Raw genomic sequence first — 12,151 nt, forward strand, 5'->3', positions numbered from 1 at the left:
GTGTCAAGTGTCTGAGGCCATATTTGAACTCAGGTCCTCCTGAATCCAGGCCCGGTGCTTTATCCACTGCACCACCTAGCTGCCCCTTGTGCCACACTTACACTGCCCCTCAATCATTCCAGAGTGTCAGCGTCAGCTCTCTGGGATTGGAAACTCATGTTGGCCCTAGAAACCTTCTAGGCAGAAGAGGGCAAGGTCCCTACAGTGGCGCTAGAGAAATAATGTCAGTATTGTAAAGGGAGTGATTTACAGACAGAAGACATTCAAGAAAGGAAGAGCGTTAATAGAGTGACCCTAGATGAGAAATGTAGGAGGGAGCTCTAGAAGGAGAGACGTTAATAAGAAGCAAACTCAGACATCTGAAGTGAAACACAATGCAGTTTATTGAAGACAGAATAGAAGAACCAAAGAAGGGGGTTGCATTTTATATACATCAGAGCAACTGTGGGCTCTCGACTTTGGACTGAGGTGGGAGAAGACCTAGGAGTGCAGGCAGATCACCAAGATGAGCCACAACCCAGGCGCATGGAGAGGGACTGGATTGGAGCTGGAGGCAGGGGGCCGAGGTCAGAGGGGCAGCGGAGCTGGCCAGGGTGCTTATCTGGAGGAAAGCTGGCTGGATGACTGAGAAGAGTACTTGACCGTGCTGCTGCTGCCCCCGCGGCTGTTGCTGGAGCTGATCCCACCCCCGCTGACGCCAGAGCGCCCTCCAGAGACCAAGCCGCTGCTACCGTAGCCGCCGCCGCTGCTGCTGCTGCCGCCACCGAAGCCGCTGCCTCCGGCAAGGCTGCTACCGCTGCCGCGACCGCTGACACTGCCGCCGCCGAAGCTGCCGCTGCCGCTGCCGCGGCCACTGCCGAAGCCACCGCCGTATCCACCGCCGTATCCACCGCCGGACACGGAGGAAGAGGTAGTACTGCTGCTGACCACAGCTACAAGGGAAGAGAGGAAGACACCCTCAAGGTCAAGGTCAATGCAATCAGGGCTCACCCAGATCCCACCTAGCCTTGGCAAATCAGAGGAATTAACTCTTTATCACCACCACCACCATCATCATCGTTGTTATACTACTTACTACTGCTGCTGCTGCTACAGTGCCAATGGTACTTTAATGTAGGGGAGAGTATTGAATCAGGAGACCTGGGTTCAAATCCCAGTTATCTCTTATTGCTGGGTACTCAAACAACTAATTCAATTTCCCCCGGTCTCACCTTCCTCATCCGCAAGGTGAGAAGGTTGGACTGTTCTTTCTTTTTCTTTTTTTTTTTTTTTACTGAGGCAATGGGGGTTAAGTGACTTGCCCAGGGTCACATAGCTACTAAGTATCAAGTGTCTGAGGCCGGATTTGAACTCAGGTACTCCTGACTCCAGGGCTGGTGCTCTATCTACTGCACCACCCAGCTGCCCCCTGGACTGTTCTCTCTAAGGCCCCCTCCAGGACTGAATCTTATTATCCTGCTTAATGATATAAGGCCCTTTACAATGAATAATTGATGCCTTCGTGCAGGATAATAACTCTAGAATGAATTTACTTCCGTATTGTTAAAACTATTATGAATTCTCGAATAATTAAATTATTGTCAGCTCTGTCTGTTTTCAGTATGTGGCTTTACCCACCAGAGAGCTTTAATCTTAGGCTGGAGTCCCTCTACCTACAAGTTAAGCCTGCCCCTGAAGCAAGCAGCAGACTATCTTCCTAAACCAGGGGTCATGGGCTCATCTCTCTAGATCTGAAGAGGACATCAGAGACCATCTCATCTAGCTCTTTCATTTTGAAGATGAAGAAACCGAGCTCCAAAGAGATTAAATTACTTGTTCAAGGTCACACAAGTAAAGTAATAAAAATAGCTAGCATTTACATAGTGCTTGAAAGTTTGCCAATTGCTTTTAATATATTATCTCATTTGATAGGTAAGAAACAGAAATTCACTTAATACTGCCTGGAACCCCTTCCCCCAAATTTAAAAAATAAATATGAGGGGCGGCTAGGTGGCACAGTGGATAAAGCACCGGCCCTGGATTCAGGAGTTCCTGAGTTCAAATCCGGCCTCAGACACTTGACACTTACTAGCCGTGTGACCCTGGGCAAGTCACTTTAACCCCATTGCCCCGTAAAAGAAAAAAAATTAAATTAAATAAATAAATATGATGTCCTCAGAATGACATGCATTCCCCTAGGAATGAATTTTGGGTTTCCATTGCTTCCCTTCATTAACAGATAAACAGGAATTAAGAATTATTGTTCATTTTATCCTAATTTTGGCTACTTACAGATGCTCACAGGGTTCTGGATCTCTCCAGACATCCTATTAGGAAAAACAAGAGAAAGGTGATTCAGTTATATAGCAAATATCTTTTAGTCTCATGGCCCAGGGTGAAAAATATCACACACCATTCATCATTGGGAGCCCACACTGAATTCAAGAACCTACCAAATCAATCCTTGGAAACTAGGGTTGAGATTGGGCAAAGGCTAACCTGAAGAGGGAGAGGGATCTGACAAAGGGTCAGAGGTTCTTTGCAAGGTTTACCTAAGGGTTGGGCCTTCTTGTTCAAGCAGCTACTCCTCAACATTGGTTTAGACATTGAGTTCAGGCTCCAGAGATTACCCACCTGCATTCCTCTCCCTCCAACAGCTTCCTGTAGGTGGCAATCTCAACATCCAGGGCCAACTTCACATTCATCAGTTCCTGGTAGTCCCGCAGCAGGCGGGCCAGGTCGTCCTTGGCCTTTTGCAAAGCATTCTGCAGTCCCTGGAGCTTGGCCTGGGCATCCTTGAGGGCCAGTTCCCCACGCTGCTCAGCTTCAGCTATGGCTGCCTGCAGGTTGGCATTCTGAAGGCCAGAGAAGACAGGAGAAAAGATCATCAGCATGGGAAGCTTGTCCTAGCCCAAGGTACTTGAGGGAACTCTCCAGGTTTAAGTTTGAATGCCTCTATTGGGAAGTGATAGATATAGAAAAACAGAAATAGAGGTAGAGATAGGGATAGGGATGGAGATGGAGATGGAAAGAGAGAGAGAGAGAAAGAGAGAGAGAGAGAGAGAGAGAGAGAGAGAGAGAGAAATGGCAACATAAATGCCAACATCACCCCCACTTCTGTGCCATCTTGTTAGTTGCTCTTTCCTGTTATTCCAAAGATGTTTGAGAAGAAAATATCCAGAATGACTTAAGCAAGAGTCAAAAGCCAGAAATTTGGGTGAGATGACCACTGGAGGCTTCTTTCAATCTATGATCATGGAATCCAGCCCCTAGGCATCTAACCAGGATCTTCTACCCACCTGTTTCTTGACGTTCTCAATCTCAGCCCGGAGCCTTTGGATCATCCTGTTGAGTTCCATGATCTCACTCTTGGTGCTTTTCAGGTCATCACCATGCCTGCCAGCCTTGTTTTGTAGTTCTCCTAGCTAGAGAAAAGAAGAGCAGATGTTGTATTTCAGGAATGGACATGTCTTTGTCCTGGACCAAACTCTGGCCAGCAGAGTTAGGTCACTGAGCCAGAGAAGTCCATTTTGCCCATCTTCTTTGCACATACCTTCCTGGGTATGCAGAGCTCTGTTGACAAAGGCAAGCAGAGCTGCTGAGGAGCTTCAACTCTCCTCTTTCAATCAGATAAGCCTGTCATCTTTCCTTCTCCCACTGCTTATCCCCTTACCTTTGTTCCATGTCTTCAAGTCCTTATCTATCATGGTTCTCAACCTTTTTTGATGCCTTTGAACTCCTTTGACAGATTGATGAAGCCTATGGGACCCCTTCTCAAAGTAATAATTACTGCCTAAATTTATAAAGGAAGGAAATGCTAATTTTCAGTTTAAGATTAGTGAAAATTAAGATGAAGTCTTTCCCATCCAACTTCGCAGATTCCCTGAAATCTATCCATGAACCCTAGATTGAAAACCTGTGCTCTATATTCATTCTAAGCAGCTAGATAAAGAAAGTTCTTCACTCTGGTCAACATTTCTGGAATTCTAGAGTCATTTATGTGCAGGTTAGCCAGGAAATGATGAAGCCTACCTTCTTAAGGGCAAATACTTGCCACTGGATACGGGGAATGGTGGAGGAACTCCAGGGATGGATGAGGAATACTTTGAAAATATTAGAGAGCATAGAAGAAGGGGAGCTTCTCCCCAAAAGGATAACTTATCCACAGAGTCCTAGGTTAGAATGCAAATGATTTCCTAGCTGGGGTAGATTCCTGACACCTACCTTAGTCTGGTACAGTTCATTGGCCTCTGCCTTGCTTCTCTGAACCATTTCTTCATACTGTGCTTGGACCTCAACAATGATGCTGTTCAGGTCCAGGGATCGGTTGTTGTCCATGGAGAGAATCACAGAAGTGTCGCTCACATGGGTCTGCATCTGGGTCAGTTCCTGGAGGGCAGAAATTATCCTGCTTAATCACTGAGCTTCTGGAACTCATGTGGGAGGGAAGGTCTCTGCTACAAGAACTCTAGCCTGCACCTCAGAGTCCTCCTCCATCCTGTAGAAGCTCACATGGGACCAGGAGGAATTCCAATCTTGTTAGGAGACTTGCCATCAAATTTCTATGTTTCCACTAAACCCACACTATGTGATTTCTCTGAGGCCCAGGTCACAGAGAGGGCAGAGACCCTGAGTTCCTCTACCTGACTCCTCAGCCTGGAATACCTCTCTCTCTCTCTCTCTCTCTCTCTCTCTCTCTCTCTCTCTCTCTCTCTCTCTCTCTCTCTCTCTCTCTCTCTCTCCCTCCCTGTTTATTCTAGTCCTGTCCATCTTTCGAGGCTTAAGCTCTATGAAGCTTTCTGAGGCTATTCCCATCCATACTGATCCCTTTCATCTCCAAATTCCTATACAAAGTCAATACTAATTCAATTCCACAAGCAGGCATTCAGCTCCCATTGTGTGCAAAGCACTTATAATCTAGTCCCCGTAGGAGGGGGGGGAGAGAAGAGAATTTGGAATGCAAAGTTTTAAAAATAAATGTTCAAATTTGTTTATACATGTAACTCAGGGGAAAATTCTAAATAAATAAAAAATAAAATCTAGTCCCTGCCTTCATGGATCATATAATCCAGTAAGTGCTACTTATCTCTTCACTTATATATTGTTGACTGATTTTTATTTCATACAGATCCATCTTGCTCTCCAAATATTTATGTATGTATGCATGCATGTATGTATATGTGAGTGTATGTGTGTATGTGTGTATACACACACACAAGCTCGCTAAGGGAAGGGACTATTTCATTTTTATCCTTGTCTCTATAACCAAATGTAGCACATAGTGGGTGTTTAATAAATGTTTGTACCCTCAGTGCCAAGTACATAGATGTTCAATACAAACTGGGCACTTAATTGGGAGTGTGAAATAAGCAGGTGGGGATTTGAGCTCCTTGGTGCCTGCTATTTCCTATCTCAGATTTAAGACCAGGATCCAGTGGTAAAGAAGAAGTGAGGGGGGGGCAGCTAGGTGGCACAGTGGATAAAGCACTGGCCCTGGATTCAGGAGGACCTGAGTTCAAATCCAACCTCAGACACTTGACACTTACTAGCTGTGTGACCCTGGGCAAGTCACTTGACCCTCATTGCCTCCCCACAAAAACAAAGAAGTGAGAGCAAGGACAGCAAGGGAGTCACCTTCAGGGCCCCCATCACAGATCTGAAGAGACCCCTTAACATATCAGGGTATCTGAAAATACCTACTTCAGAAAGTAGGAAGCATCCTTACCGCATCATAGAGAGCCCTAATAAAGGTGACTTCATCAATCAGGCTGTCCACCCGGGACTGCAGCTCGACCTTGGTCATGTAGGCAGCATCCACATCCTGGAGGAAAGAAAGAAACACATTTGTAATACTGTTTAGCCAATGAACTTCAAATGCAACCGGAAGAATAAAAGTTAGTCCTATAGCAGGATTGAATATAGGAGAAAATCTAAAAGAGTGAGCTTTCCATGGTGCTTTGATCAGAGGCAGGGGGATGGTTGAGTTGATCCCTTAGGACTTCTGACCTGTTAAAGGCCAAGAAGTTCCTGACATCCTTGACCTTGGAGAAGGGAACAAACCAGGTTTTTTTTATTAATTCTCAAGCTACCTTGTTATGTACCTGGGAAAGGAAGTGAGAGAGATGCCCTCCCACTCCCCAGATCCCCAGGACCACACACACACACACACACACACACACACACAGCGCCTATGACCACTCACCTTTTTTTAAATTTTAAATCTCCTTTTTTAAAAAAAAGTATATAGCATATTTGTCACTCACCTTCTTAAGTGTCACAAACTCATTCTCAGCAGCCGTGCGTTTGTTAATTTCATCTTCATATCTGTAGAGATAAAGGAGAAACAGGACTGCGTTTGGCACAATAACAGCACATTTACACAGTACCTTCAAGTTCCAAAAGTAATTTTCTCACAATACCCCTATGAGATAGGTCTTGCAAGTATTACTATTCATATTTTATAGATGGGGAAATAAAGACACAGAAAGTTTGATTCCTCAAGAGGAATCAGGGAAAGGGAATGGGGGCACTGTGGTAGAAACTCAGAAGACCTGAATTCAAATTCTGACCCTGCTCCATACAATACCTTACTGCTAAAACTCCTGGTGTGGGACACTCACTTCCTCTTGAAGTCTTCCACCAGCTCTTGCATGCTCCTCAGCTCTCCATCCAGTTTCCCACGCTCTCCCTGGAGTCCTTCCAGAGTCCTCCGAAGGTTGCTGATGTAGCTCTCAAAGAGGGGCTCAAGGTTATTGGTGCCTGTGACAGAGTTGACACCCTGCTGCTGGAGCAGGTTCCACTTGGTCTCCAGGACCTTGTTCTGCTGCTCTAGGAACCGCACCTGCAAAGCATGAGGGGAAACAGCATCAGGTTACTAGACTGCAATGGGAGAGAAAGAAGTATCGCCAGCAGAAAGCTTGGAATCTTTAGCCTGGGCAATGCCAGGAGTCCAGGGCTGTTATCTGTTCTGTGCAGGCAGAGAAAATTCAGGGAATTCTTTTAAGTTGGAAAACATCATAGAGATTGTTTAACTCAACCTCTTTGTCTTAGAATCAAGGGAACCAAGGGGAAGTAAGGGAAGGTTGCAGGTAAGAAGTGAAAGTCAGTGAAGTCTTCTCATGGCAAACCCAATGTTCTTCCTACTACCGTCACCAAATGAGGAAAGTAAGACAAAATGAATGAAAATCAGCTCTGCTCAGAGACAGGAAGATGGATGAATTGACTCCTGGCCATCCCTGGGAACTCCATGACTCATTTGTAAAGATTGAACAGACTGTATTAAAATGTACACTTCATTCTCAGGCTTCTTAGAAAACTGCTGAGGGTGTGTCTGCAGGGCTAATGGTAATACTGATTGACGTGTTATATTGAGGAAGGCCAGCCTTACTTCAACTCAGACCCTGGGAGAGGCCAAATCACACTGGCCTCAGAAGAGTCCTAGAAATCCCAGGTCTCTTTCTGACAAACCCAGGAAGAAGTAGAATGGCAATTGAGTCACTGGTTCGCTTTCCTCTTTGTCCTTTCTCCTAGGATGAACCTGTGTCCTTGGCATGTAGCTCCCATTTGAAAATGGTCCTAAGAAACTTAATCAAGCTTAACTCATATCTGATTTAGAAAGAAATGCAGCACCCCATGGAACAGAAAATGCATTCCAAGAAAACCTTAATGGGAATGCATCGTAGGAAGCTCTATCTTAATTAAAATATTTTTCTCAACTTAGTTAACTCCAAAATATATGCATCACCAAAAGCTGATTATTAACAGGGAGGAAAATATTAGGTTTAAGATACACTGAACATATAAGGTTTTATGAGAGAACTTTGACTCAGCTCAAAATTCACCAGATCATTGTCTGTCAGAGTTCTGACTGTGAATCTAGCCCTGCCCTCAATCCCGCAAGATCATTAATCATGAACAAGGAAAGACCACCAGATTTGGAGTCAGGAGGTCTTGAATTCAAATCTTGAGTACCATGTGACCCTGTACAAGTCACTTCCCCTCTCTATATTCCAATTTCCTCATCTGTCAAGTAAAAAACTTGAACATGAGTTCTAAAACCCCTCCAAGGAGGCAGCTAGGTGGTGCAGTGGATAAAGCACTGGCCTTGGATTCAGGAGGACCTGAGTTCAAACTCAGCCTCAGATACTTGACACTTACTAGCTGTGTGACCCTGGGCAAGCCACTTAACCCACATTGCCCGGCAAAAAAAAAAAAAAGAACCTCCAGATCTACCACCACCCCTCTAATTGTTCTCTCACTTCCCCTACTCATGCTATCCACTCTAGAAATAAACCAGAACATGTTCCCTAAATGCCAAGCACCAGTCCCTCACATTAAGGAAATAAGGGGAAAGGGTTCTGGGTCAGAGTGTCACCTTGTCAATGAAGGAGGCGAACTTGTTGTTGAGGATCTTGATCTGCTCCTTCTCTTGGGTCTTCACCTGCCCAATCTGGGGGTCAATCTCCACATTGAGGGGCTGCAGGAGGCTCTGGTTGACAGTCACTTCTTGGATCCCACCAGGGCAGCCACCAGGTCCAAAGCCACCAGCCCCTCCAAAGCCACCAAAGCCACCAGCCCCTCCAAAGCCACCAGCCCCTCCAAAGCCACCAGCTCCTCCAAAGCCACCCAAGCCACCAAAGCCACCAGCCCCTCCAAAGCCACCAGCCCCTCCAAAGCCACCTCCGCAGCCACTTCGGCCACCACCAAAGCCAAAGGAGCCACCCCTGGAACCACCAGCCACACTGTAAGAGATGCTCCTGTTTCCACCCAAGTTGTAGAGACTTTGGCTGCCAAAGCCACCTGCTCCACTACGGGACCCACAGGCTCCTCCACCAGAGCGCCCAGTGCGGGCCACACAGCTCATGCGGCTGCTGCCAGAGACCACGGCCGAGTGGCCAGAGAAGCCCTGGCTCGCGCTGCCTGAGGTCTTGTAGACTTGTCTGTTCATGGTGAATGAATTGGATGGCAAGGAAAGCAATGAAACAGAAGGAATAATAATACTGAGAGGCAGACAGGTAGAGAGTGAGAAATCCAAGAAACTGAAGACCTCTGCAGCATGTATCCCTTTATATACATTTGGGGAGGTTGTTGGGCTCAAATGAGGGAGAGATAATTAATCCTAAATATTCATGGGCTGGGTTTGCCTGGGAGGCAATAAGTTTGTTCCAAGCTCCCAAACACACCTTGAAAATCATCTGAAATGGTAAAAGTGTTAAAGGTGACAGGGCTGCCTGGAGCAGGGTGGAGGAGAGGGTGACTCCCAGGGCTGCCCCACGCTTGGGCAAGGCCACCTCTTGGGCTTTGTCTCTTCAGGGCCTGGAAGGCACGCTCATCCGAATCAGGCTATTCAAGAAGCCATCTCCCTGTTTATGTCAGCTGCCTGGGGCCCTGACGGGAGCTGGCCAGATAAAACCTTCAACAGGAGGGTCCCCTCCAGTGTCTACCTATCCCTCCAGCACAGTTTGTGTGCAAAGCCCACAGGGAGATGTGGGGGAGAGAGACCCCAAGGGAGGAGAGAACACACAAAATGGCGAACTGGAAGAGATGTTAGACTCTCATCCAATCCCCTGATTTTACACATGCCCAGGTGACTTACCAGTAAATAGCAAAGCTAGAATTGGAACCTAAGTCCTCTGATACCAAACCCAGAAGCAAGCTCCATTTCCTTCAAAATCTGGCTCCAATCTGTTTTTCCCAATTAATTTCACACTGATTCCCCCTCAAGCACACTATGGGTCAGTCACTACATTTACTGTTCCCCATCCTCTGCATTCAGTCTCTCGCTTCCATTCTCTCTGCCTCCAAAGCTCTCCCTCTTCACTTCAACCTCACGGGATCCCCAAACTCCTTTCAAAGCTCAGCTCAGGAGTCACTTCCTACAAGAGGACTTTTTGATTTCCCAGTTGTTCGTGCAGGAGCCTCCCCCACCAATTTTTGTTTTGTTTTGTGAAGCACTTATCACAGTGTCTGGTATGTTGTAGCTGCTTGATAAATGTTTATCTAATTGAATTATAAATATTTCATACTTCCCTACATACAATAGGATGTGAACTCCTTAAGGTTGGGGATTTGTAACTATTTTTATTTTGTTTCTCTAGCACCAGACACCATGCCCGGCACGAGGTAAGTGGTTCATAAATACTTTAACGTTGGATTCCATTTAACTGAACTTCACTCCATCACAATTCAATCATCCAGGTCTTTCCAAGCATCCCATTGATTTGAGCCTTGAAGGGAGCTAGAGATTCCACAGTGAAGAAGGAGAGTTTTCTAGGATTCAATGACTTTTTTCTTTCTTTTCAGGGCAATGAGGGTTAAGTGACTTGCCCAGGGTCACACAGCTAGTAAGTGTCAAGTGTCTGAGACCAGATTTGAACTCAGGTCCTCCTGAATCCAGGGCCGGTGTTTTATCCACTGTGCCACCTAGCTGCCCCCGGGAGAGTTTTCTAGGCATAGAGAATGGAAGATGGAGATAGACTGTTGAATATGCAGTACAGAGGGAAGGCGAGTTTGACTGCGACATAAGTAGCATGTCTACAAATCAAACCGAATTTTAAAACTTTTTTTTCTCCAGATAGTTTGGGTGTGGTGTAGACATAGCCACAAATACTAGCACTGAGAAATAGAGAGGCAGGGAAGGATGTGAGTTCCTAATGCCCAGAGAGACAGAAATGGACCAGCTAAATTCCCTTTCTGAAAACGGGTGGCTCCTCACTCCCCTGATGACCATTTAAAATGTCTTCATTATGAGCACAGATGTAAAGCAATTCTTCCTTGGCTCTGATCTTTGGATCTCCATTCCTCTTTGATAAAGCATCATCTGTGCTGAGGGGATGGGGGAGGGAACAAGCATTTATTAAGTGCCTACTGCGTGCTTAGCACTTTACAAATATTATGTCATTTGGTAATATTCTTGAGGAAAGAGTCTCAGGAATCCCCCATTATATCCCAGGGAATCAGATACCCCATGTAAGACAGAAGGCAGGGGGCTTCTGAGACCCTCTACCCTGAGAAAGTGAAACATTTTCTTTGTTGACTATTTCGATTGCATCAGAGATTCCTCTGGCTAGACGTTGTTATCTGCCAGGCAGGGCCTCACTTCAATCATTACAGACCAATGAACATCGATTTTTTTGTGAAAGTCCTCCAGAGCTTGAATTATACCATTTTGTAGCTACCAGTTCTTCCTTCCATCTAACCTCAGTCCTCACTGCTTGGTGACAAACCCAAGCCCTCTCTGCTCTGGGTGGGATTAGAGAAAAAGCAAAGTACCTTCTTCCAGATGAGGGGTTCTTACCTATAGATCCCTTCTCAGAATCATGTTTTTAAATAACTCGAGTAAATACTAAATTTCAACTAGAGGTAAAGGAAATGAAAGATACAATCTTTGCTCCCATCCAAGTTCTCAGACCTCCCTGAAATCTATGATCCCCACATTAAAACCTCCACCTCCACAACAGAAACTTTCCTTGACTGAAATACGTGGAGGATGTCATGTTTTCAAAGACATTAACCTGCATGTCAGGGGGCCCACGTTCTAAGCCCGAATTGGTCACCAGTTTACTATGTGATCTCAAGCAAGTCATTTTACCTCTATGGGACTTGTTCTCCTCATTCGTAAAGCAAGGATTGGATTACAGGTGCTGTCGCACTCTGGCATTCTGGGAACCCACAGTCTTGTCTCATTAGTAAGCATCTTGGACCATTTGCTGACACTCAAGAGATGCCAATTTAGTCATTATTTCATTATGTAGGAGCTGATTAGCCATACAGAGGACTAGCCAAGTCCTTTGTGTCTCTTCCTTTTCCCTTTCTTCATCCTGCTCCCTGCCTTGCCCTATCTTCATCCCCTGCCAGGCAAGTCAAGTGAGGTAGGGATATCTGTGAGGTGGGCGGCGGCGGGGGGGGGGGGGGGAACCCGAAGGAGTTGGCTCTGTTGGCTACTGTGTGATCTTGTCATAGCTTTCAAGTCTTCAGAACTCCTCGCATCCCAGATCACTGAACTTGGCAACATCACTGAACATGTCTGATTCAGAAAAACAGAGATTCTGCCTGCCTGGTGTTTTTCAGAGGCTTAAGGACTGGGTTTGGTTCCTCAGGCAACCTTGTTCTGTGCCTCAGGAGCCTGCCAAGCTAGCTGTCTATTTCTTCAGGATGGGTCTTTTTAAATTCC

The 12,151-nt window shown here is 45.9% G+C and overlaps 1 protein-coding gene across 1 annotated transcript; it reads right to left on the reverse strand.

Moving 5' to 3' along the window:
- Positions 1-597: 597 nt before the first annotated feature.
- On the reverse strand, positions 598-8,926 carry KRT3 (keratin 3). The gene is made up of 9 exons (XM_043966970.1): positions 8,354-8,926; positions 6,600-6,820; positions 6,243-6,303; positions 5,705-5,800; positions 4,204-4,368; positions 3,279-3,404; positions 2,614-2,834; positions 2,272-2,306; positions 598-932 (listed from the first exon to the last, which is right to left on the reverse strand). The coding sequence occupies exons 1-9, from the start codon at positions 8,924-8,926 to the stop codon at positions 598-600; spliced, it is 1,833 nt and encodes a 610-aa protein (XP_043822905.1).
- Between the last annotated feature and the right edge of the window lie 3,225 nt (positions 8,927-12,151).

The sequence above is a fragment of the Dromiciops gliroides genome, chromosome 5, assembly GCF_019393635.1.
Source record: "Dromiciops gliroides isolate mDroGli1 chromosome 5, mDroGli1.pri, whole genome shotgun sequence".
Classification (NCBI taxonomy): Eukaryota; Metazoa; Chordata; class Mammalia; order Microbiotheria; family Microbiotheriidae; genus Dromiciops; species Dromiciops gliroides.